General features: G+C 54.7%; 1 protein-coding gene across 1 annotated transcript; it reads right to left on the bottom strand.

Moving 5' to 3' along the window:
- Window positions 1-8,853: 8,853 nt before the first annotated feature.
- LOC111148001 (SH2 domain containing 6) lies at window positions 8,854-15,882 on the bottom strand. Its single transcript, XM_022504333.1, has 15 exons — window positions 15,676-15,882; window positions 15,381-15,406; window positions 15,019-15,053; window positions 14,524-14,811; window positions 13,899-13,957; window positions 12,997-13,063; window positions 12,058-12,080; window positions 11,560-11,605; window positions 11,074-11,152; window positions 10,872-10,902; window positions 10,723-10,747; window positions 10,223-10,278; window positions 9,875-9,958; window positions 9,539-9,697; window positions 8,854-8,978 (listed from the first exon to the last, which is right to left on the bottom strand). The coding sequence occupies exons 1-15, from the start codon at window positions 15,880-15,882 to the stop codon at window positions 8,862-8,864; spliced, it is 1,302 nt and encodes a 433-aa protein (XP_022360041.1). The 3' UTR covers window positions 8,854-8,861.
- Window positions 15,883-21,605: the final 5,723 nt, after the last annotated feature.

Raw genomic sequence — 21,605 nt, 5'->3', positions numbered from 1 at the left:
ACTTTAATAGCATGTGATTGGAATATCTGATACGAAAACCAGTGTAATTCCAACTGAAAAGCTGTTTTAGGAATTGGTTTGAGGTCAGGACAGAGTCGGGAGCTGCCTGTGCACGGTGTGTTCTCCCTCAGATCCCCCTTCTCTGACCACGCGTGCTCCGTGAAGGGTGAGGAGAGGCCACTGAAGGGCTTGCAGTGTCCAGCAGGCCGGGCCTGGCGTGGCCCCTGCAGCCGGTGTGTTGTCTTGGAGTGCTTCTAATGAGAGGGGCGCCCCTGCCTTCCTCTTAGCCTCTGGCTCCTGCAGGCCGGTGAGCCTGAGTCAGGGAGGGCGGGTGCCGCTAGCACGGACTGTACCCTCCAGCGCCGGGCACTGTGTGCTCACCTGCCTGCGAGCCAGGCCAGCCTGAGCTCACCGGGCTCCCAAGTTTGCATCAGCAGCAAGCAGCCCTGGGAGGGTGGGCAAGGGTCATGAAGATGTGCGTGTGGCCACCCAGAGAGGTCCAGGCATGGCCGAGGGCAAGGGCAGGCCCGAATGGAATGGGGCAGATGACGAGGAAGGCCTCCTTCAACCCTGGCCTGGAGAGGGAGGCCAGCAGTGGCCACGACTGCTGGTCCCAAGCCAGAACTGCAGGGGCCGGTCCTGAAGTCTGCTCCAGCCCCAGGCGGTGACCCCAGCCCAGCTGGTGGCGGCCTGAGGTTGTCGTGACCCATGAGCCTTTGTCTGAGGGAGCAAGTGACACATAGGAGCTGTGGCTTCTGGGCTCCGAGTACCCTGCCTGCCTCCCGTCTCTGTGCTCCCAGAATGTCTCTAGGCCTTTCCAGACAGGTTTGGCTCCCAGTGCAGCTCTACCCCAGATCCACAACTGGTCCTGCCAGCCTCCTCCACCTGGCCCCCAGGGTCCTCAAGAAAAGTTCCTCTGCCTCAGCGGGGTCCCAGTAGCAAGCAAGTCTGTGGGAGGCTGCTTCCTGCTCAGGGCCATGCCTGATGGACGGGCCCATGGGCATGACTCCTGATTCTGCCCCTTGACCTCTCTGCCAGAGCTGCCCTACATCATGGCATCGTCCCTTGGAGGACATCAAATGTGACACCCATCATCCACATGATGATATTACACCTCACGTCATTATCACTGAGCTCTTAGCGAATGCCATACGAATGCCCATCTTGAGCTGATGGTGCCTCGGGAGGGTAAGAGGGCCTTGGCATCCCTGCCTTAGGCCTGGACATTGACTGAGTGAAAACAGGTAGAAGTAAGTCTACCCTCAAACGGGACAAGAGGGTCTGACCTCCTGGAAGAGGAATCAGGCCAGCCTGGAGAGAGCCTGAGAGCAAACGTGTGCCCAGGCCCTCCCTGTACAGGTGCCCCGGAAGCAGAACTCTGGGTGCCCACGTTGTTCACAGGCTGCGGGTGCAGGGCAGCTGGGCTGACTCAGAGATGCCCAGCGCTACCGCAGCTCCCAGCAGCACCTGTTCCCAGAGCCTTCCCTTAGAGGGCCCTGCTCTGCTTCCAGAAGGAATGGAGCTAGAGACCCAGGAAGGCCAAGGCAGAAGGGAAGGAATGGGTACATTTTCTGCAGTGCAGAGGGGGCGCAGAAGCTCCCGGCACCGGAGCCTGGCTGAGCTCACCCACCTCTGGCCTTGCATCAGCTGCAGAGCTGGCTGGGAATTAGGCAGGAGGTTCCCTGGAGGGGAGCCTGGCCTTGCTTCTGCTCTCAGGCAGAGGCTGGCCCGGAGGAACAGGCAAGCCTGGGGCTCCCTGGGCTCTCCATTTCCAGGTCAGCCAGCTGCCCCAACTCCCAGCTTCCCAAGCAGCAGATGGCCTGTGTGCTCAAGGACAGGCACAGCTGAGGACCTTGTGAGGCCACCCCGGCTGGCCAAGGTCTCCTTGCTGGAAGCCTTCCTAAAGCTGGTAGCATCTCTCAGGTAGATTCGGGGACTCTGGAGCTGGCTCCTCTCTGGCCCCTGACATCACCACTTTAAAAATGACTCTCTAACAACAGCAGCAGGTGCTAGAGTTATGGGCAGGATGTGGATCATGGAGATTCCCAGTGTGGCCTTTATCTCACACTTATTATTCACCTCAGGGTTGAATGTGACAGGAGGTTCGCGGAGGGATTCCTGTTCTGTCGTTCTCCCAGTGTTTGGGGTTTGTGGACTCCACGGGAACTGCTGGGCACCTGCTCTATCCCTGGATCCTTCTGGGGTCCACAGTACATGTGTGGCGGGGAGAGGAGTCTGTTCTAAGTGCAATGCCAGCTTCCCTTCAACTCCCCTCTTTCTGGAGCTTCTCAAAAGGGCATGCGGAGTTTCTGGGCACTCTGGGGGGCACCCATCAGCCCTCCTCACTCTCTAACCAGCGCTCTCTCTCGCTAGCCTCCTCCTGCTCCAAGCCCATCAGGGCCACTGAGATATATCCTGAGAGCTGAGCTGAGGGCAACAGGCAAAGGAAAAGAGAGCTGGAGGGCCAGAGCAGAGAGGGCAGGCTGGGGGGCAGGGACACAAGGGCTCACGGGGGCCTGGGTCATCCCTAATCTAGCACTTCTGGCCTCTCCTGGACTCAATTTCCAAGTCTCCCTCACTTCCTCTCCATCTGCAGACCTTACCCCCAGCTGAGGCATTGCTAGAGAAAAAATGTACATTCCACTCCCAGCCATAGACTTCTCTCCCTTCCCTGGGCTTTCATCTCCTCATCCATAACATGAGGAGACAGGACAAGATGGCTCAGGTGCTGTAGGAGTCCATGATGGTATTCTTTTGCTAGAACTTTCTCTTTCAATGCAGACTCTGTCTTGGTGTTTGTTCTTAGGTTTGCTCCTGGTATCTGACCCTCCACCCTTCCAGGGTTTTATGGAGGCTGGGCTAATCCACTCATGATGTCAGGACAAACATTAGGCTATTCCAAACCTATACTTGCCTTTTTTAAGCTGTATCCCCTGGGTTTTCAATTAATCCAAAGTGCACTGTGAAGGGGGCGTTTCTCTGCAAGGAGCACAGAAGACCAGCTCAGCCGGGAGGGCAAACATTATGGTGCTGAGCAGGGAGGGCTGGAGGGGATGAGGGGAGAAGTAGAGAGCCTAGGGGGAAGCAGGCCAGGCTATGAGCGGCACAGTCCCAAGCAGCCAGCAATGAGCCCCGGGCCTGAAGAATTTGGGATATCAGGTTGGAAAGGCCCTTGGAGGTTACTTAAGCCGAGCACCCTGCCCCTCCTGTTCCATTTTAAAGATGAGGCCCAGCAAAATAACGTGGCCTAAAAGAAAGTATGATTTGATACCAAAAAAAGAGCACAAACTTGATTTCTCTCTAAAAGATGGTCCTTTAAATGGAATAATTTTGCTTCAGGAAGCGCTCACTCTGCAGGTTGTGTTTTTCTCCTTTTTTGGTCACCAACTGGTGATGTCATCATCATGGTCCATGGGTGTTCTGAGGACCAGATTTGGAAACCACTGTCCTGAAGTCCTTCTCTTCCCAACACCCCTCTCTCTCCTCAACCAGATTTGCAAAGTAAACAAAGGGGACATGTGGGTCAATTGAGATCAAAACCACTTTTTTTTTTAAGATTTTATTTATTGATTTGACAGACAGATATCACAAATGGGCAGAGAGGCAGGCAGAGAGAGAGGAAGGGAAGCAGGCTCCCTGATGAGCAGAGAGCCAGATGTGGGACTCAATCCCAGGATCCTGGGATCATGACCTGAGCTGAAGGCAGAGGCTTTAACCCACTGAGCCACCCAGGCGCCCCCAAAACCACCTTTAAAACAACCTCAGTATCCCCATAAATGGTCACGGCAGCCATAAAAGAAGCAGGAACCTGTCGCTCATGTAGGGTGCAGGCAGAAACTCTGCCTCGGGGCTCTGGGCCAGGGCTAGGACTCAACTCCATGTCAAGCAGACTGCGGTAGGTAGGTAGGTAGGTAGGTAGGTAGGTAGCTGGCTGGCTCCTCTCCTATCTTTGGCACATGAGGAGGATTCTGGGAGTATTGATTCTGGAAGGACCATGAGTGTGTTCCCCCTCCTGGGGGAGAGAACTGTTTTTCACGTCCTCTGATTTGCGGGTCCTTAGAGATTGGGAGTGAAGGTGGGGAGGAGGAGACCTCCAGTAGGTGTGGAGGGGGAACAGGATGCTAGTTTGGTGCATGGCACATAATATGCACTCAGTAAACACTTGTGAGTGATGTGTAGGCTGTGAGTTTATGGCCGACCTAGAGCCAGTCAGACAAGTCTAAACTCTGGTTCTACCACTAAGGGCTCTGTGCTTCAGAAAAACCCCCAATGCCCCCAGACTTCAAGCACACAAGTGCCTGTGGCAGGCAGGGGTCTTCTTGACAAATATCAGATGCCATACTCCCACTAGCTTAAACCAAAAAGGAAATTTCTAGCTCACATAGCTGGGAGGGGCGCTACAACTAAAGCTGCAACATTGGGGCCAGACCCAGTGTCTCCAAGAGTCTTGCTCCTTGTTTTTGCCTGATTTTGCAGTTAGGCTCTGTCCCCATGGTAGGGAAGGTGGCCATTTGCAGCCCAAATTCAGGCTTGGAGAGATGGCTTCTTTCTCTGAACATCAATATATCCATCTCAGAGAAGGCTTTGATTGGGCCTGTCTTGGCCCTAGTCAGACCTAGGTCACAGGCGGGTCCTATGGTTGGGGGAGTGGATGACATCACCAGAAGGAGGGGGATAGGAAAGCCAGGTGGGCAGACAAAACAATCATTACAGTACCTGCAATTCCTAAAGGCTGAGCACGCGCGCGTGTGTGTATGTGTGTAGGGGGCTGTTAGGAAAGCCCAAGTCAGAAAGAGCCCCCGAAAAGCATACAGGTGGGACCAGAACCAAGCTTGGTCTATTCACAGGATTATCATTAGGTACCAATCATTTGGTTCCACTATATGTCAGACTCCACATTAGGCTAAGTATATGTTACATAAATCATTTCTCATTCTCACAATAACCCTAAGAAATAGATACTATTAGCCCCATTTAAAAAATAAAGAGAGGTTGCCAGAGGGGAGGTGGGTGGGAGGGGAAGGGAACTGAGTGACAGGCACTAAGCAGGGCACTTGATGTAATGAGCACTGGGTGTTCTATGCAACTGATGAATCACTAAATTCTACTCCCGAAACTAATAATACACTACATGTTAGCTAAATTGAATTTAAATAGAGATTAAAAAAAAAAAAAGTAAAGAGACCGACTTTAAGGACACACAGGCAGTGAGTAACTGAGCTGGATTTAAACGTGGGTCCTTCAGACTCCAGAGCCCATATTTTTTGCCAAAGGTCAAGCAACTGCTTTTAGAAACCAAAGCCGAAAGCTTGCTGAATGGTTGCAGGGAGCACACCATGAGCCCCAGCAGGTGTGGTCTTGCCAGGGACTTTCACCAACTTCCTGGCTGCGTACTTCCTCCACTCCCCATCTTACAGGACTTTCCTGGCAAATGGAGACAGGCAAACCACTAGTGGTAATACAGGGGTTTCTTCACCGAATGGCATTTCTCCCAGACTTGATCTCCCAATTGCTGACCCTGCCTGGAATTTTCTAGAGTCTGGCCTTTTAGGTGAGAGGAAGTGGGGCTGAGGTGTTTGAAGGGACACTAACATGGCAAAAAAAAACAAAGGATGTCATCTCTCATCTAAATCACAGAAATATCCGCAGCCCCTATTGTTCTCTCTGTCCCTGTGCTGCCTCTTCAACCCATTCAGCACATCACAGTTAGAGAGACCCTCCTCAAATACTATTTCTCCTGCATCCCACCCTCCCCTGAACCTCAATGGCTCCCCTTTGCCCACACTCATTATCGAGGCTTCCCAGGCTTCTCAGGACCTAGCCCCCCTCCCAAGTTCTCCAGCTTTCTCTTCTACCACTGCCCCTCACACTTAATGCAAAAGATTTGGAACAATAAGATAGCAAGGAACCACATGTGGCTATTTAAATTTAAATTAATTAAAATTAATTCAATTAGGGATGCCTGGGTGGCTCAGTGGTTAAAGCCTCTGCCTTTGGCTCGGGTCATAATCTCAGGGTCCTGGGATCGAGGCCCACATCAGGCTCTCAGGCCTGCTTCCCCCCTTTCTCTGCCTGCCTCTCTGCCTACTTGTGATGTCGCTCTCTGTCAAATAAATAAATAAAATCTTTAAAAAAATTAATTCAATTATAGTTAAAAATTCAGTTCCTCAGTCACACTAGTCATACCTCAAGTGCTCAGTAACCTCTGTGCTAGTGGCTACTATATTGGACAATGCAGACATAGAATGTTCCTATCATCACAGAAAGTTCTATTGAACTTTTACTAAGGAAGCTCTGATCAAGGAATGTTAATAACTTTAGAGGAATCCAGGTTGGATCTGACCTATTCAGTGACTTTTTTTTCTTTCTTTCTTGTCTTTTTTTAATTCAATGACTCTTTCAACAAATATTTGGCACCTATTGTATTCCAGGTCCTGAATACACAATAGTGGGCAATGGTAGCTTGGTCCTTTCCTAGGAGTAAAAAGGCAATTGCTAGAAGGTGTCCTAAGTGTCTGAGCCCAGGTTTGGGGATCTGGGAAGGCTTCCTGGAACAGAGGACATCTAAGTGCAACCTGTAGGCTGAGGAGGGTACTAGCTAAACTGAGTGGCTCTTGAAACTAAGCTCTTTTGGGCCCTCGGTAGCCCTTATCACAGGCTATTCCCACTGCCTGGACTGTTCCTCCTCTCTTTTTCCCTAAGGAGAGAAGGGTTGAGGCTAGTTCCTTAAAGTTAGTCCTCCAGCTGGGACCAAGCAGAGAGTGTCAGGCCGCTGGCTCAAGAGCTCTGTGCTGTGGCCTCTGCTCCCCTCACAGGCCAGCTGGCTTTGGGGCTAGGCAAATTTACCACTAGGAAAAGCAGGCCCTGAGTAGAGGGCTCCTCAAGGGAAGTGAAAGCTGAAAATCTGGTGGGAGATGGGAGAGTCTGATTGTACCCTGAGGCCAACACAAGGTTGGGCGTGCCACCTTCTCCAGTCCCTAAGTTCCCACCTGAATCAGACTGGGGAAAGTGTAGAGGAGACAGGTCACACTCCCACATAGGGCCTAGAGGGAGCCGGGACTGGCTAACAGAGCCGAGGGAGGCTGTCCTGAGGTCTCCTAACCACCTGCTTCTGCGAGAGCCCCCAGCTGCTAATCCCCTTCCCACATCACAGGCCGTGCCCACCCTCACCTGCCCTGTGCCACCTGCCTCATGCTACTCCCCTTCCCGGTGGCCTAGCCAGAAGGTACATCCCTGCTGGGACTTGAAATCATTGACCCGAATTCCCGCGAGTGCTTATCTGGAAGACAGACGCTAGCTAGGGCGCTGTCCATCAGGCCTTGCACTGTCCAGAGCACGCCTCACCTAAGCCTCCTCCCCCTAGGATAATTGCGTAGGGACCTCTATCTCCACCTCCATCACAGAAATAAAGGAAAGGGTGATCTGTCAGAGCCGAGAGCGCGGGGGCCAAACGCCAACGCCCCACCACACAGCCTGGCCCCGTATCGCACTTGCATCTCCCAGTGCCCGCCGCGACTCTCGCCCATCTCCCCGCGCTCCAGCCCGGGCCTCCGCACGATCCGATGCGGAGCCGCCCGGCCGGCCAGCGCCCGGGGTCCGTTGGGAGGCGGGGCCGGGGGCCCAGCTGGGGGTAGGGGGTCCCGCCCCTCGGTGCCAGCCCGAGAGCCAGGCGGCCGCAGAGCCGCCCTTTGTTTGGCGGCGCTCGCGGCTTCTGCGCAGTCACGGTCACATGGCGCTTCGGGCACGGGGTGTTCCGGGCGCCGGGCCAGGGCTTGGGACGCCCCCGCCCCCGCGCGCGCGCGCCGCCCCGGGCCGCGGATCTCTGACCACCCCCCAACCCCCGCCCAGGCTCCCAGAGCGGGAGCTATACCTTCCGGGGCGCGTCCCGCAGGCAGATCTGCTCCCTGGCCGCTGGTCTTCTCTAAGCCCCACCCTTGGGCCTTCCATAGCTTTTGGTCTTCCGACTGGCATGTCCAATACCCAGTTGCTTCCTGGGGTCCGCCTGTCTCCCCTACTCTAGACAACACCAAGTGAGCAAACTCGGGCTCATTCCTCCGTGGGGCAACACTCTATGGCAGATAGGTGGGGGACAAATACTTAAGGCCGTTCTCGTCATAAATGGGGCGGCAGACAGTACCAAGCCTTTCCCACCCTTACCCCATTCTGAGCCCCGAAAACACAATCAAGCAAAAACAAGCCACCCTCCACGGGACGTCTAAGGGTAAAAAACCCAATCAGGTACAGAAATGGGGCTGACCCTTCCTGCCCTGGCCACCGCTGCTCCACCACGCTCAGACCTTGTCTGCACCCTGGGACACTTAAGGACCTTAGAGCCTCATGGAGGCCACCTCTGCCTCGCTCAGCAGATTCCAGATTCATTCAACAAATATTTATTGAAAGCAGACTATGTACAGTGCAACCAAGCTGCCAGCCCTGTGCTAAGCCCCTAAGAGAATGTGAAAGGATTCCTTTTGTGTCCAAGCAGTGCCCCGGGCAGGCCTCCCGAGGCTCAGCTTCCTGGAGGAGGCCTTTATCCAGAGCAGCTGGGAGGCCCTTGGGAACAGTGCAGACCCAGCCATGCCTGGGGCCTGGGAGAGGGGGGCTCTGCCAGACCCTTGCTTCCCAGCCTTGGATGTGCAGCAGGGAGGGGCACCTCCAAGCTCCAGGTGAAGCTGGCGTGGGGTCTCGGGGGTTCTTTCTGCTTCTGGGCAACCTTTCTGAAAGCCTTTCGGCCAGGTCTGCAGGGACTGCAGCAAGAGAAGGGGAGGGCCTGGAGGGGTGGAGACGGGGGAGAGGCGAGGTGGCCAGGGCAAAGAGCAAACTGTGGGGCCAGAGGCGGGTGTGTACAATCTGCGCTGTGGTCAGGGCTTGGTCGGGAAGAGCAGGCAGGTGAGCTGACAGCGGTGGCTGTATCTGTCCACAAGGGGCAGGGGGTGCTGTATGTAGTGCTGGACCATGGCGGCCACGGACGGAAACAGCTAGACAGGATGCAGGGCATCAGTGAGTCCTCCGAGCCTCATGCTGGGGAAGGGGCCTGTTGACATTTTTCTAATCCTTTCCTTTGAGTTTGCCCCATGAAGTTCCACTGCCCTTTTGTGCCCCGTTCCAGGCCTCATGGAATTTTTTCACCACAGCACCCACGGGCGTGCTGTTAGCCAGGCCAGGTAGAAATAACTCTGGGGCCCTTCCTCTGCCCAGGCCTTCTAGCATGGAAACCTCAGCAAGTGCCGGGCACAAAGTCCAATCCTTGGCATGGACGGAGTCTGGACTACCTGGGTCCCACTCTCCTCCTGGCTGGGGTCATGGCAGGCACAAAAACCCCCCACCCCTACCTGGGGCCCTGGACAGACTGAGCCCTGCAGGAGGGGGTGTCTCCCTCAGAGGAAGGCAGACCTCTGAGAAGGACTTCAAGTCCCTGGCCTCCCTCATGTCCACCCAGTCCAGAAAAATGGCAAAATGTGTGTTTTCCCCTGGGCAAATGCACCTGGCTCTGCTGTGCCCTCTTGCCTGCTAGTTCCCATCCTCCTCCAGCACCCACCTCCTCGTGGTTCCTGCCCTGCCGGCCCAGGGCATAATGCCTCCCATCGTCCAGCTGCCGGATGGGAATATTGAAGACCCGGCCATTGAGAAGCACTGCCAGGGTGAGGGGCTGGGAGCTGTGAGGCTCTGAACTGGGGCGCACAGTGTAGGCGCCATCCTGTGGAGGAGACCCCATCTGTCAACCCCATCTCTCAACTAGCCTACCTGCAGCCTTGGCCCACAGATGGTCAACAACCCACCTCCCACCCATCCTCCCATCTCCAGTTGCTCAGCCAGCCACAGCCCATGAGCAGAAGGGTTTCCGCAAAGGCCCAGGAAGGCTGCAGTTGCCCACCTTTTGGAATCGGAGCAGGGCACTCTCAACAGCATAGCGGTCACAGTTTTCTGAGTACCAGGGCTGACCCAGCAGGCTGCCGTCCTGTACGTACACATACAGCCACTCAGAGACGTGCCAGGGCACTGGAGAGAGGCTGGGGCACAGAGAACCCTGGGCTGTGGTTCTTTGTGTTCACATCTGCCTTCCCCAGACTGAGTCTGTGCCAGTAGAACAAAGATGTGTCCGTGCCTGCTGCCCAGCACAGGGCTACATGCCCACGTTCAATGTGTTCCTTGCAATAGCAGCCACCAGCCCAAGGCGGGTCCCTGTCCGCCTCCTCCGAGCCCTCTCCCAGCCCCACCTCACCTCAGCAGCTGAGGTGCTCCAGGTAGGTGCTCTAGAGGAAAGAGAAGATCTCCTTCCTGCCGGGAGAAGCAGATTAAAGAGTTGAGGCTGGGAGGGGATTAGACAAAGAAGGCTTTGGGTCTGGCTGCAGAGGTGGGGGAGGTTAGAGGGCTGTGCGCATAGGCCTGAAGCCCAAAACTGGACACTCAGTGCTTCACCCCTCCTCTCCAGGCCTCGGGCTCTGGTAGGACCTATCAGCTAGGCCATATGTGACCTTCAAATGAGGGGTGATCTTGAGGTACAGGCTGGGAGTTTCCCGCTTTGTTGAAGACCCTAGAAATTGCCCAATAGGATCCCCTTAGGCCTGCTCTCACCTGAAGTCAGAGCTGCAAGGATTTCCACAGCAAAGTGGGGCATGAGAGGTGGGCAGAGGGCTGGGGAGCAGACTTGTGGCTGCAGGCCTGTGGCTAGGGTGGGTGACAGGACTGCCTGGGGTTCACACTGAAGATGCCCGTACTCACCTTTAGAGGTGGCATTCGCTGCTCCCTGGGACACAGAAAGGCTGCTCAGAAGAGACTCAATCCTATAACCCTACCCCCTAGGCCCAAAGTCCCTCCCTGAGCCTCCCCCCAACCCCAGGTCACAGGTCCCCTGGCTAATAGCCTCTTACATTCCGAGCTTCCTGGGGACCTACAGTGGGCCTGTGGGGGACAAGGTGGGGAAGAGAGCTCAGGTTTTACTTCCTTTAAGAGAAAGAGCCCAGGGAACCCAGAGATCGCAGGGTCAGAGATGGGGAAGCCAGAGTTGGTCATTTTGTGTGTACACACACACACACACACACACACACACACACACACCCAGTGGGCACTCACCTGGGCATCATTGATATCCTTGGCAGAGAGATTGGGGGCATCAGGACTTGGGAGCTCAGAGTCCTAGTCAAGGCTGGGACTGAAATAGGGAGGGCAGGCTGGGCTGAGCTGGGCACCAGGCAGGGGTACCACGCTGACCAGGGAGGGGAGCAGATGCCTGCAGGACCTGCTGCCTCTCAGCAGCCTGGGCTCTCTGGGAGTCCTTCCAACCAGAGGGAGGGCTGTCCTGACACAAGAGCTGGGAAGCCCCATGCAGCCCTTGAGTAAGTCCCCCCCGCACCGCTATGCAGTGGGGGGTCAATCTGGACCAAAGGCTGAAGCATGGGTGTCCCTGTGGGTGTCTGAAGGCAAATGTGTATTGGTGGAACGGTGAGGGAAGACAAGGGAAGAACATGGAGCCAGAATGTGTCCTGTTTTGAGCAGCTGAGGGCCCCAGGGCAGGAGGGACCTGGGACAGAGGGAGGTGTTCACCTGGACTGGGCTCACATTTCACGTAGATGTTATTTTCAGGTTTCTTTGGAAGGTCTGGCACCTAAGGGTTTGACCAGCAAATGGGAGAGAGGGTGAATCCATCCCTGGGGGCGGGGGGGGGGTGCTACTTTGGGTATCTCCCTCCCACCTCACAAGGTGGTGACTTTCTGAGAGCTAGCTAGAATGATTTCAGTTGCTCCTTTGCCTGGGGGAGGAGCACCCATGAGAATCTTCCCCTTCAGAGGTACCTGTAGACTCCAGCTCTCCTAAATGTGGGCATCCAGGAAGAGTGGCCTCTGGGAGGCCTCTGGGGGAGGCCTTCCCCAGTAGCTCTGGGTGGCACGGAGAGCTGGCTTACATCCTGACAGGGGCCCATGGCAAACAGGGAGCCACTCTGCTCTGAGCCTTTTTCTTCGGTTTGAAGGATATTTTCCGGCCCTTCCGGGCCTGCTACCCCAGCCCTGCCAACTTCCTAGCCAGAACCCTGTGAGGGGTGGGCAGGGGGCCACTCACCTCTCTGGCTGGTGTAACCAGCTCTGGAAGGAAAAGGAGAAACCAGCAGTCAGAAACACAGGGAGAAAGGAATTCAGCGAAACTTAAGCTGGGAGAGTGGAGTGTCCTCGGACCTTACCCGAGGGCACCCCCAGAGCCAGCTTTGAAGCCCCAGGAGATAGCCACCTGAGCTCCAATCAATCACCCCACTTCATAACCCCGGGGGTGCTGCCCAACTTAACCTCCCAAATGATTTGCCAGGCTTGCTCCGAATGACTTCGGGGTGTTCCAAAAATCAAAATCACCCCCAAGCTCATGAAGGCTTACCAACCACTGAGCTTAGAAAACCCGAACATGCCTCAGGTTAGCTGTGTGCCCTGAGGCAGGAGGAGACTGCTCCTCTTGAGCCATTTTCCAGACAAAAACACAGGGCTGAGGTCCCTCACTACCCCGACATCCCAGAAGTTCTGTGTTCACAGGCCTCAGGGCACTTAGCATGGGCAGTCTCTGGACAGTGATGGCAATTATGACAAGGATAGAATCAGAGACTGGCGGCCAAAGGGCCCCTTTGATGGGGGATGACACTCAGATGTGTTTCAACAATGCAGGTCCTCTGGTCAGGTGAGGCTGCCCTTCAGAACTCCTCAGCCCAGAGTGTCCCTTGCCTGGCCCGGACACCACAGCAGATGCACGACCGGACTTGGGAGTCAGGGGCTCTGCTGCTTTGTGATCTCAGGCAAAGCATTTCTGGGCTCCAGCCCTCAGTCTCCCCCTGAACTGCCTGCCTTAGCAGGGATGGGCAATCAGCAGGTAAAAAAAAAACGAGGACCCCCGGTGGTTGCAGGGGGTGACCTGCAAAGTGACCAGGCAAAGCCTGAAACCAAGTCACAGGAGATCGGGACTACCCTCAGGGGTGGGCAACCAGTGGGCCTCTGAAAAAGACAGGACATCCTCAATTACCCTGCTTCCTGAGGGGGAAGGGCTGTCCCTGCTTCCTAGCCTCCTTCAGGTTCAGTAGGGCCTTCAGCTGTGGGCACAAAGGGGCGGGGAGGGGGACTAGGGTTAGGGGGGAGGAGGAGGGGAACTGAGTCAGGGGGAGGGCAAGGATGGCGGGGTGGGAATGGGCCTTGAAACCACAGCAGCACAAGAACTCATGTGCAGAGGTGACTCTTTGCCTCGGTCCTGTGGCTCTTGCTTTGTTGTGAATCTTTCCCTGTTTTTCTTTTTATTCCAGTAAAATCTATGATGAAAGCGGTAACTTGTGAGACCATAAGCTTCTCTCAGCCCAGCGGGCAGTGATGGCAGCAAAATGAAGGATTTCTTCACTGTCTAGGCAGGGAGGGGTCCGCAGGCTCTAGGGACTGGGGAGGGGAAGCCAAGCCAGCCCTGCCTTCTGGGCTCCTGCTCCAGAGGAAGGGTGAGTCTAGGGGATGAGGACAGCCAGGGGTGCAGCGCTGGGGAGGGCCGGGTGGGGCAGGTGGGAGCAGCGAGGGCTAACAGGATTCCTCTTCTGACACATCTAATTTTTCAGGGACCTCTTTTTTTTTTTTTTTTAAGATTATTTATCTATGTATTTGACAGAGAGAGAGAGGTAACACAAGCCGGGGGAGTGGGAGAGGGAGAAACAGGTTCCCCACCGAGCAGGGAGCCCGATGCAGGCCTTGATCCCAGGACCCCGGGATCATGACCTGAGCTGAAGGCAAGACCCTTAACACCGAGCCATCCAGGCACCCTCTGGGACCTCTTGAATGCAAATATGGGGGAATCTTGCAAATGAGATGCCTCTTAGATTTACTCCCTGGGAAATGGTAGCCGGGTGGGGTGGGTGGGGAAGGAGGGGCTTGGGGGAGGGTACTGTTCACCGTTGTGGCCTGAGGCTGCGGTGGTGGTGACTTGGATGGGCCCACGGGGCCAGGGTGATCTGGAAAAGGCCCCAGGCATCGTGGGTCGGTGGGTTCCTTCCACATAGGTTTCCAATTTTCCTCCCACCCCCCACCTAGCCTCTGTTTCCTCCCGCTCTCCCCCTCACTGGCTTCCCCACAGCCCTGTCTCCATGGCAACTGGAGGCGGCCAGCTTTCCTGCCCCCACCTGGCCTAGTGGAGGAGCTCTGGGGCTGGGAGGCCAGCAGCAGCCAGGCTCTCCTGGCACCCCTCCCCTTGCTCTGAGAAGTGAGGGATCTCAGAGGAGGCCCCAGGGACCTTGTCGGGCCTCCTGCTTTCCCACTGTTGCCTTGGTTACAGTGCCCCTCCAGCCTCCTCTCCCCTTCCCACTCTTCCTCCTGCCTTTCTCCCTCCTCCCTCCGCCTTTCCTTCATCCTTCCCTCTCTCTGCCCAGCCCAGAAGCTTCTGCAGCTGCCGGCTGAGGCCTCCCCTTGCCGCCCCAGCACAGACAAAGGGAGAAGAGGCAAGGCCTGCGCCCTCCTTCCTCATGGGGACCTCTGTCCTGCCTGACCACCCAACTCCCTGCCTCAAATGCCCAGCTCTTACCCAAGTACATAGAGTCCTCCTCGGTGTCAGGAAGGTGGGCTGGGGCGAGACTAAACGGCAGAGCCTCACAGGGGGGCATCTCGTATTCATCTTCATCTTCTTCCTCCTCCCCCTGGGCTTTCCAGAAGGGACAGAAGAGGGGCAGTACCAGTGGTAGGCACTGTGGCCCACCTCCTTCCACCCCAGGCTCAGCAGCTGCACTTACCTTAAATCTGCTGGTCCCCGGGGTGGGCCAAGGAGATGGGCTGGGGGCATCTTTGTTCCAGGCTGGGGAATCTGGACAGGGGACTGAGGAGACTGGCCTCACCTTCCAGCACCCTCCACCCCACAGTGACTTCCTCTCTTTCCCCCATATAATAAACCATCCGCGTTTTTACAGTGGGCCTTTCAGGCTGCTTCACTTTACTCAGAGGAGCTATTCATGACCAGTGTCCAACACGGCTGCAGGGCCAGTGAGGTTGGCGTTTTGAAACCAAGGGGGCCACTGTCACTTACCTACATATCTAGGGGGTGGAACGGGTGGCTCCAACCTGCAATCAGACTCTAGTCAACTCTGCCCAAGGGGCCGACCCTGCACCGCTCCCAGGACATTCACAGCCACGGCTATGTGAGTGGCGGCCCCTGGAGTTGTGCGCCAATAGCCTGGGACCGGGGCAGCAGGAAGAACAGTCTGGGGGCAGAGCTGGTGCCTGGTGGGTGCACAGCCGGATGAGCGGGTGCCCCAGTGAAGCCAGTGGGACGGGAGCCTAGTGCTCACAGTGGCATGGAGGTGGGTGGATGGTCTCCCTGGGCAAGTAGGGCTGTGCCCAGGAAAAGCGGCAGCGAGAAAGAGACAAGAGAGGAGCCCGAGTACTCACTGGAGCTTGCTTCCCCTGAGCTTGTCCTGGAAAGAATCAGGGAGGGGTCATAAGTCAGTGCAGCCGGGATGCCTCTCTCTAGCAAGCATCCTGGGTCGCCAGGGGTGGCGGGTACATCTGTGCACCTGCTGCTGCCCCAGAACCAACTCTCACCATGGCTGGGCTAAAGGAGCTCTGATCCCTGGGAGCCCAGGCTCTACCACAAATGGCCTGGGGACAGAGGTCCTATTATTCTCATCATTTGCATCTCACAAGCACCAGGAAGGTGGGTCTGCTGTGGCCTCTAACCTCAAACCCAGTTGCCCCATGAGGCTTCCATGAGCTTCCCCACATGCCTCCCACAGCTGCGGTTCACGGTCTCCAGCCCCTCTGCCTCACTGGAGGAAGGGCTCTCCCCTCCGCTCCAGGGCCTCAGGCCCACAAGGCCGGACCCGAGCTCAGAGGCTTCCTGGAAGCTCTCTGATCGGTGCCCCCTCCTCCCAGAGGCTCCAACTCTCCCCATGGTCGGCCAGACGGTCCTTTCCCAACTCACAGAACAGAGGCCATTAAGGGGCAGATGCAGTTGAAAATGGGACACTGTCCTTGCACTTTTCTTAAACACTTTCGCTTGCTGTCCTTTCCTGGTGAAAGGTCACCAATGATCAAAGAAGCGGAGGTTAGTGAAAAGCTCAGAAATACGCATGTGTATTTAATTTGACAGCTTCCTTTCTGGATGGCTGTATTTATTCATGGAGTAAATATTTATTGAACATCCTCTCTATGCCAGACACTGTTCCAGGTGCTGAAGATGTTGTAGAAAATCCCAAAGAAGCATGTGTATTTCCTGTCAGACCCTCACAGTAGCCCCATGACGCAAACGCTAGTTTTATCCCTGTGTTTCAGATGAGGGAACTGAGCTTATTAGAGTGAACTCCTCACAGAATACCACAGATGCAGTGCCTTTGACAACAGAAATGACTTTTCTCACTGTTCTGGAGGCCAGAAGCTCACGATCAATGTGCCATCAGGATTCATTTCCGGGGAGAGGTCTCTTCCCACTTGCAGACCGTCTCCTCCTCTCCATGTCCTCACATGGCCTAGACTCTCTGCAGGCCTGGAGAGAGACATCTCTCATCCCTTCTTAGAGGGACACCAGTTTCATGGAATCAGACCTCCACCTTTATGACCTCATTTAACCTTAATGATCTCCTTAAAGAGCCTGTCTTCGAATACAATCCCAGGGGTGTTAGGGCTTCACCATAGGCATAGAAGAGGGGCAAATGCAGTCCAGAGCTCAGAGGCTTTGAGGAACTGAGTGGCTTTCCCAAGGTCAGACAGCTAGTAAGCATGGGAGGTGGGGTTCCACCCCAGGTTTGCCCAACCCAGAGTCTGTGCACCAATCTGGAGGTGCTCTTGTATCTCATCTAGGGTTGAGTCCCTACCCTCCTTTCCTGTCATGGAATTAGACACAGCAGGAAACATGCCTTCCTTAAGCCTGAAGGAGCTCATGACCTCCAGGTGTTGTTACTTTAACATCTGAGAAGTGTTGAGGGAAGGGCCTGGGGTCTGACTTTGTTAAAACCAGGGACTGAGGAAACACAGAGGAGGATCATGAACTAAGACCTTTCTAGTGCGCCGTGACTTTCCTGTGTCTGTTATTTTGGTGATGTCTTGGCTGTTGGCAGAAAGGAGAAGTGAAAGCCAGGTGCTTAGGTCTTGGGAAGCCACATGGCTAGGACCCTGGAGAGGACACCCCATGGTTGGAGCTGGCCACAGCCTTCAGAGAGGAAGACCAGATGAGTTCTGGGACCTGCGGGCCAACGGGCCCTTCGGAAGCTATGAAAAATCACTGGGGTGGCTTACCACGGAACCCAAGTGGTATAGTGGAAAACACTGAGAAAACAAGAACAGAGAAACAATCCAGGCCTGGGTCAGGGGCAGGAGGCTCCTCCCCGACCTCTACTCCCTGTTTGACCTTTGTTTCACATTTGGACCATAATGCAGGGGGCAAGCTCCCTTACCAAAGGGACTTCCTATGGGACAGGGTCAGCAGGTCAAAGTTAGCTGGAGGCTGCTGCTCTAGAAGCCCAAACCAAGTGGGTTTCCAGTCAGCACTGCCCTTGCCCCAGCACCTCCCTCCTGGGCTTTGCATAGGCAAATTCCAAGACCTGGGTGAGTGAAAGTGTCCCCCGGGGAACAGAGGATGGAATCATGCCATCTGGGTGGGGGCATGGGCCAGGACAGATCAGGGAGAAGGGGGGAGGATGGAAGGAAGCCTGCTTCATGGCTTTGTCTCACCCTGGCCGGCCTTCTTAGGGGTGTGGACTGTGCTTCTTACTAATTACACAGACTGATTTGTTGGACAACCTCTTTCTCCCCTGGCACAGGATAGCGCAGAAGCCTAGCTCTTCCCTCAGGATGAATTCCTAGAAGTGGAATTGCTGGAAGCTCACATTTTGGTTGCAAGACTCCATGGCCTGGTAGCCCCTGAGCGCCTGTTTTAAGGCCCTTCCCCGGCACTCAGTGATTCTCCACATTTGCTGGGCTTCAGGAGCTGATCTCCAATGGGAACGGACTGTAATCTGCAGGCCCAGGGTAGTCTAAATCCACCCAAAGCTCTCTAGGGCCGTGTCCCCCCCTATTTGCATGATCACAAGCATCCCTGGAGAGCTTGTTAAAAGCCCTTGTTCCCAGATCTTCCCTGAGTTTTTTGTTTTTGTTTTTGTTTTGTTTTTTTTTTTTTTGAGAGAGAGAGAGAGAGAGAATGAGCATGCGCACACCCACGCGCACGTTAAGCATGGGGAGTGGCAGGCAGAGCGTTCCCTGAGATCTTAAGGACTGGCTGCTCCAGGAGGGAATTGGGATTCTACATTATTATTTTAAAGATTTATTTCCTTGAGAGAGAGAGAGGACACATGTGTAAGCAGTGGGGAGGGACAGAGGGAGAGGGAGAAAAGTGGACTCTGAGCTAAGTGGGGAGCCCAACGCAGGGCTTGATCTCATGACCCTTGAGATCATGACCCGAAACCAAGAGTGGGACACTTAACTGACTGAGCCACCTAGGTGCCCCAGGACTTTATATTATTTTTAACAAACATCCTAGGTCAATTTTATGATCAGTTTTGGGAAATGCTGCTCTACAGGAAACAGTCTGAGAACATGTGACTTCTAGGACATTTTTAGAATCCCATATGGACTTTTGCTCATTCAGAACACAGGGGTCCCCAGCAGAGAAAGAATGTGACACAGACCTTGATTTCAAGGGACCCCTCCGAGTGATGGAGAAGGCACACCCCAGGAGATGTCCAATCTCTGCGTTTCGGTTTCCTCTTGTGTAAATGGAGATGTCTGTGGGCAGTCCTCTTGGTGGGGGAGCTTCTGGGGGTCAAATGAGGGGAGAGCCCAAGAAACACACAGCAGCTGCACAATAAGTACCAGCTTTCCCTGAGACGGTGGTGTGGTGCCTGACGAGGTTGTTGCCAGCAGACAGGGCAGGTGGTGTGATCCTTGGTGTGGCCAAGTGGGAAGCACTGTGAGGAGGAGGGCATGGTTCCCGAGGACCCGGAGGAGGAAGGTAAGCAGGCTGTGGCCTGAGGTCTCAGGGATGAGGGCAGAGCCCTGAGATGGGGGTAACTGGACTCCCAGAGAATGGAAGGGGATGCGTGCCATTCCTTCTGACTGGGGAGCATGTCCAGCATTGGGGGCATTCTCCATCTTCCAAATCCCAGATCCAGCCATAGGAGCCCCCTGAGGCCTTCCCAGCCTTCCTTGCAGCTGTGGTGCAAGCATTTGGCCAGCGACAGGCCCCCATGTCAGACTTTGTATCCAAAGCAGGCACCAAGAGGAACCCAGCCTGGGGAGGGGTGACAGCTGTGTCCTATTTCCAGAGTCCAGAGATTGAGAAGCTAGTGCCACTACCAGGGCCCAGGTTAGCGGTGCTGGCAAAGAGTGGTATCTGTATGCAGAGGTGCCTCCATGGGGCCAACTAGGCCGTGACCTTTGGGACATGATTCCTGGGAGTTTCTCTGGTCCTCCCAGAGCTTCTGTGAGCTACAGAATATTTTTAATACTTATTTTTCAGCCTAAACTAGCTAGGGTGGGCTTGTCTTACTTTCACCTGAGAACTCTAGAGTTGAAACTGCAGAAGTCCAAACAGTGAGGCCAGATGTGGGCGTCTCCTGGAAAGGTGAGACCAGGTAGAGGTGAGACCGTGGCATGGGATGGCCTGAACATACAGGGCAGGGGAGGGGAGTCCTGCAAGTGGCAAACAATGTCCTATGAGGAGTCATAGAGACTGAGTCCTCAAGATATTTCTACCTGAGCAGGTGGAGCCTGAGGCCAGTGGAACTCTGAGGTTGGGTTAAAGCGAAGGTCAGGGACCCGCCCTCTCACTCCCTAAAAGTGATACCGAGCTTGGTGTGTAGTAGGTCTCTGTGTTTTTTTCTAGTTTCCCTCAGATTTCCCAAGGGTTAGGGTGGGGGCTGACTGTCGATGCCAGCTTTCTGGGTCTCCAGGGCAAAGAGCACGAGCTGCTAGCACACTGCTTCTGCCCACTCCTGGCACGCCTCTGTCCCACACGCCCTGCCCTTCCCTCTTCCGGAGCCTTTGCTCATAGCAGAATTTGCCGTGTCACAGCTCTGCCTAAGACTCGGGAGGGACTCCCCTTGGCTCCTTGAATGAAAGAGCCAAATGCTTCTTGTTGCCTTGTAAGGAGGTCAGGCCCCTATCTGCTCTTCCTGCCCCAGCCTCTCCACTTTCCCCACGGACTCACACTTGTCTTCTCTCTGACGTGACAACAGGAGGGGTGTTGTCCCTCTGCATCCTGTTGACTGAAGGAAATTTCAGTTGGAAGAAATTTAGATCTCTACTGAGTCCTTAGAGAATAAAACCAAGGGAGGGCACTCTTCATGTACAGCAAAACACAGTAAAAAAGGAAAAAGGACTCTTCTCTATGTATGTAATACTTCAAAAACATTTTATGCCCCCCACCCCCCAGCCTCCAGTGACTTTACTCAGCTCTGCAAGTGACAAGACTCTCTTCATAGATGGTGGAAGCACATTCCCCTTCCCCAGATGCCATCCCTCTCCCTTCCACCTGGGCCTGATAATGCAGATCACCACAGCTGCTTTAGCTACCTTTAAACTTGATCCGTTAGCCACTGCCCAGATTCTAGAAGGAGCACCTGGTTTTAGAGAACTGGGGAGATGTCCCAGGATTCGGGAAGCCTGGGGAAGGTGACGGGGGGACAGGGTAGTTGCAAACATTTACAATGTTACATGGCTTCCTTCATCCCTTTCTAGCCTCAAGCAGGCTCCTTTTCTAAAAAGATCTTTTTTTTTTTAAATTTTATTTATTTGACAGACAAAGATCACAAGTAGGCAGAGAGGCAGGCAGAGAGAAAGGGGGAAGCAGACTCCCTGCTGAGCAGAGAGCCGGATGTGCGGCTGGATCCCAGGACCCTGAGGTCATGACCCTAGCTGAAGGCAGAGGCTTTAACCCACTGAGCCACCCAGGTGTCCCAAGCAGGCTCCTTTTCTAGAGGTTACACACCTGCCATGCTTTTGCTAGAACACTCTGGCCCATCTCCTCCCTCCTCCTTCAGGCCACAGCTTCTGTGACCCTCAGCAGAGGTCCCAGACCAGGGCCAACTGTTTCTCCCCACAACACACTCTCTCTTGTGGCTCCCACCATCATTAAATCTAGGGCTTTACTTCAGAGCTAGACTGTGGACTCTTACTTGATGTAAGCGCTCTCAATGGGTAGTGACTGTGTCTGTTCAGTTCAGGGCCCAATTCCAAGTGCCCAGCCCAAAGCCTGGCACAGAGCCAGTTCTTAACAAATAGTTGTTGCTGCATATTCAAATCTCCCTTGAAGCCTGCCTTTCTGTGAGCACCTACTACATGCTAGGCATTGGCCTGGGCACCGGAAATACTGCACAGAATGGCAGAAAAAAATCCGTGCCCGCTGGAGCCTACATTCTACAAAGAAAGACAACAAATAAATAAGAATTAAAACAAACAAACAAAAAGCCTGTGTCTCTGCAAACATCTCTGGGGTCTCTCTTCTGAAAGGCTATAGCTTGTTCCTTTACTGCCCACTGGACGTCAGGCACTAGGCCTAGACTGAGCACAGTGTCCTACCTGCTAACAACTCCCTTCCCTGAATGCAGATGGATTACCGCGGAAATCTTCTCTGGGTACCTGTGCCTGACTGTGCCCTTACCCTACTGGGTCCTTTCCTCTATT

Source organism: Enhydra lutris, unplaced genomic scaffold (genome assembly GCF_002288905.1).
Source record: "Enhydra lutris kenyoni isolate GAN:26980312 unplaced genomic scaffold, ASM228890v2 scaffoldscaffold18, whole genome shotgun sequence".
In the NCBI taxonomy this organism is placed as follows: Eukaryota; Metazoa; Chordata; class Mammalia; order Carnivora; family Mustelidae; genus Enhydra; species Enhydra lutris.
Note: the sequence above shows the minus strand (reverse complement) of the source record. Positions and strands in the feature narration are given on the sequence as shown.

Coding starts and splice junctions, on each gene's coding strand:
- LOC111148001 (XM_022504333.1), bottom strand. CDS start 15,882: ATGGGGAGAGTTGGAGCCTCTGGGAGGAGGGGGCACCGATCAGAGAGC. Junction 15,054..15,380: donor CTCAGGGGAAGCAAGCTCCA/GTGAGTACTCGG, acceptor GTCTGATTGCAG/GTTGGAGCCACCCGTTCCAC. Junction 11,153..11,559: donor AAATAACATCTACGTGAAAT/GTGAGCCCAGTC, acceptor TCCCTATTTCAG/TCCCAGCCTTGACTAGGACT.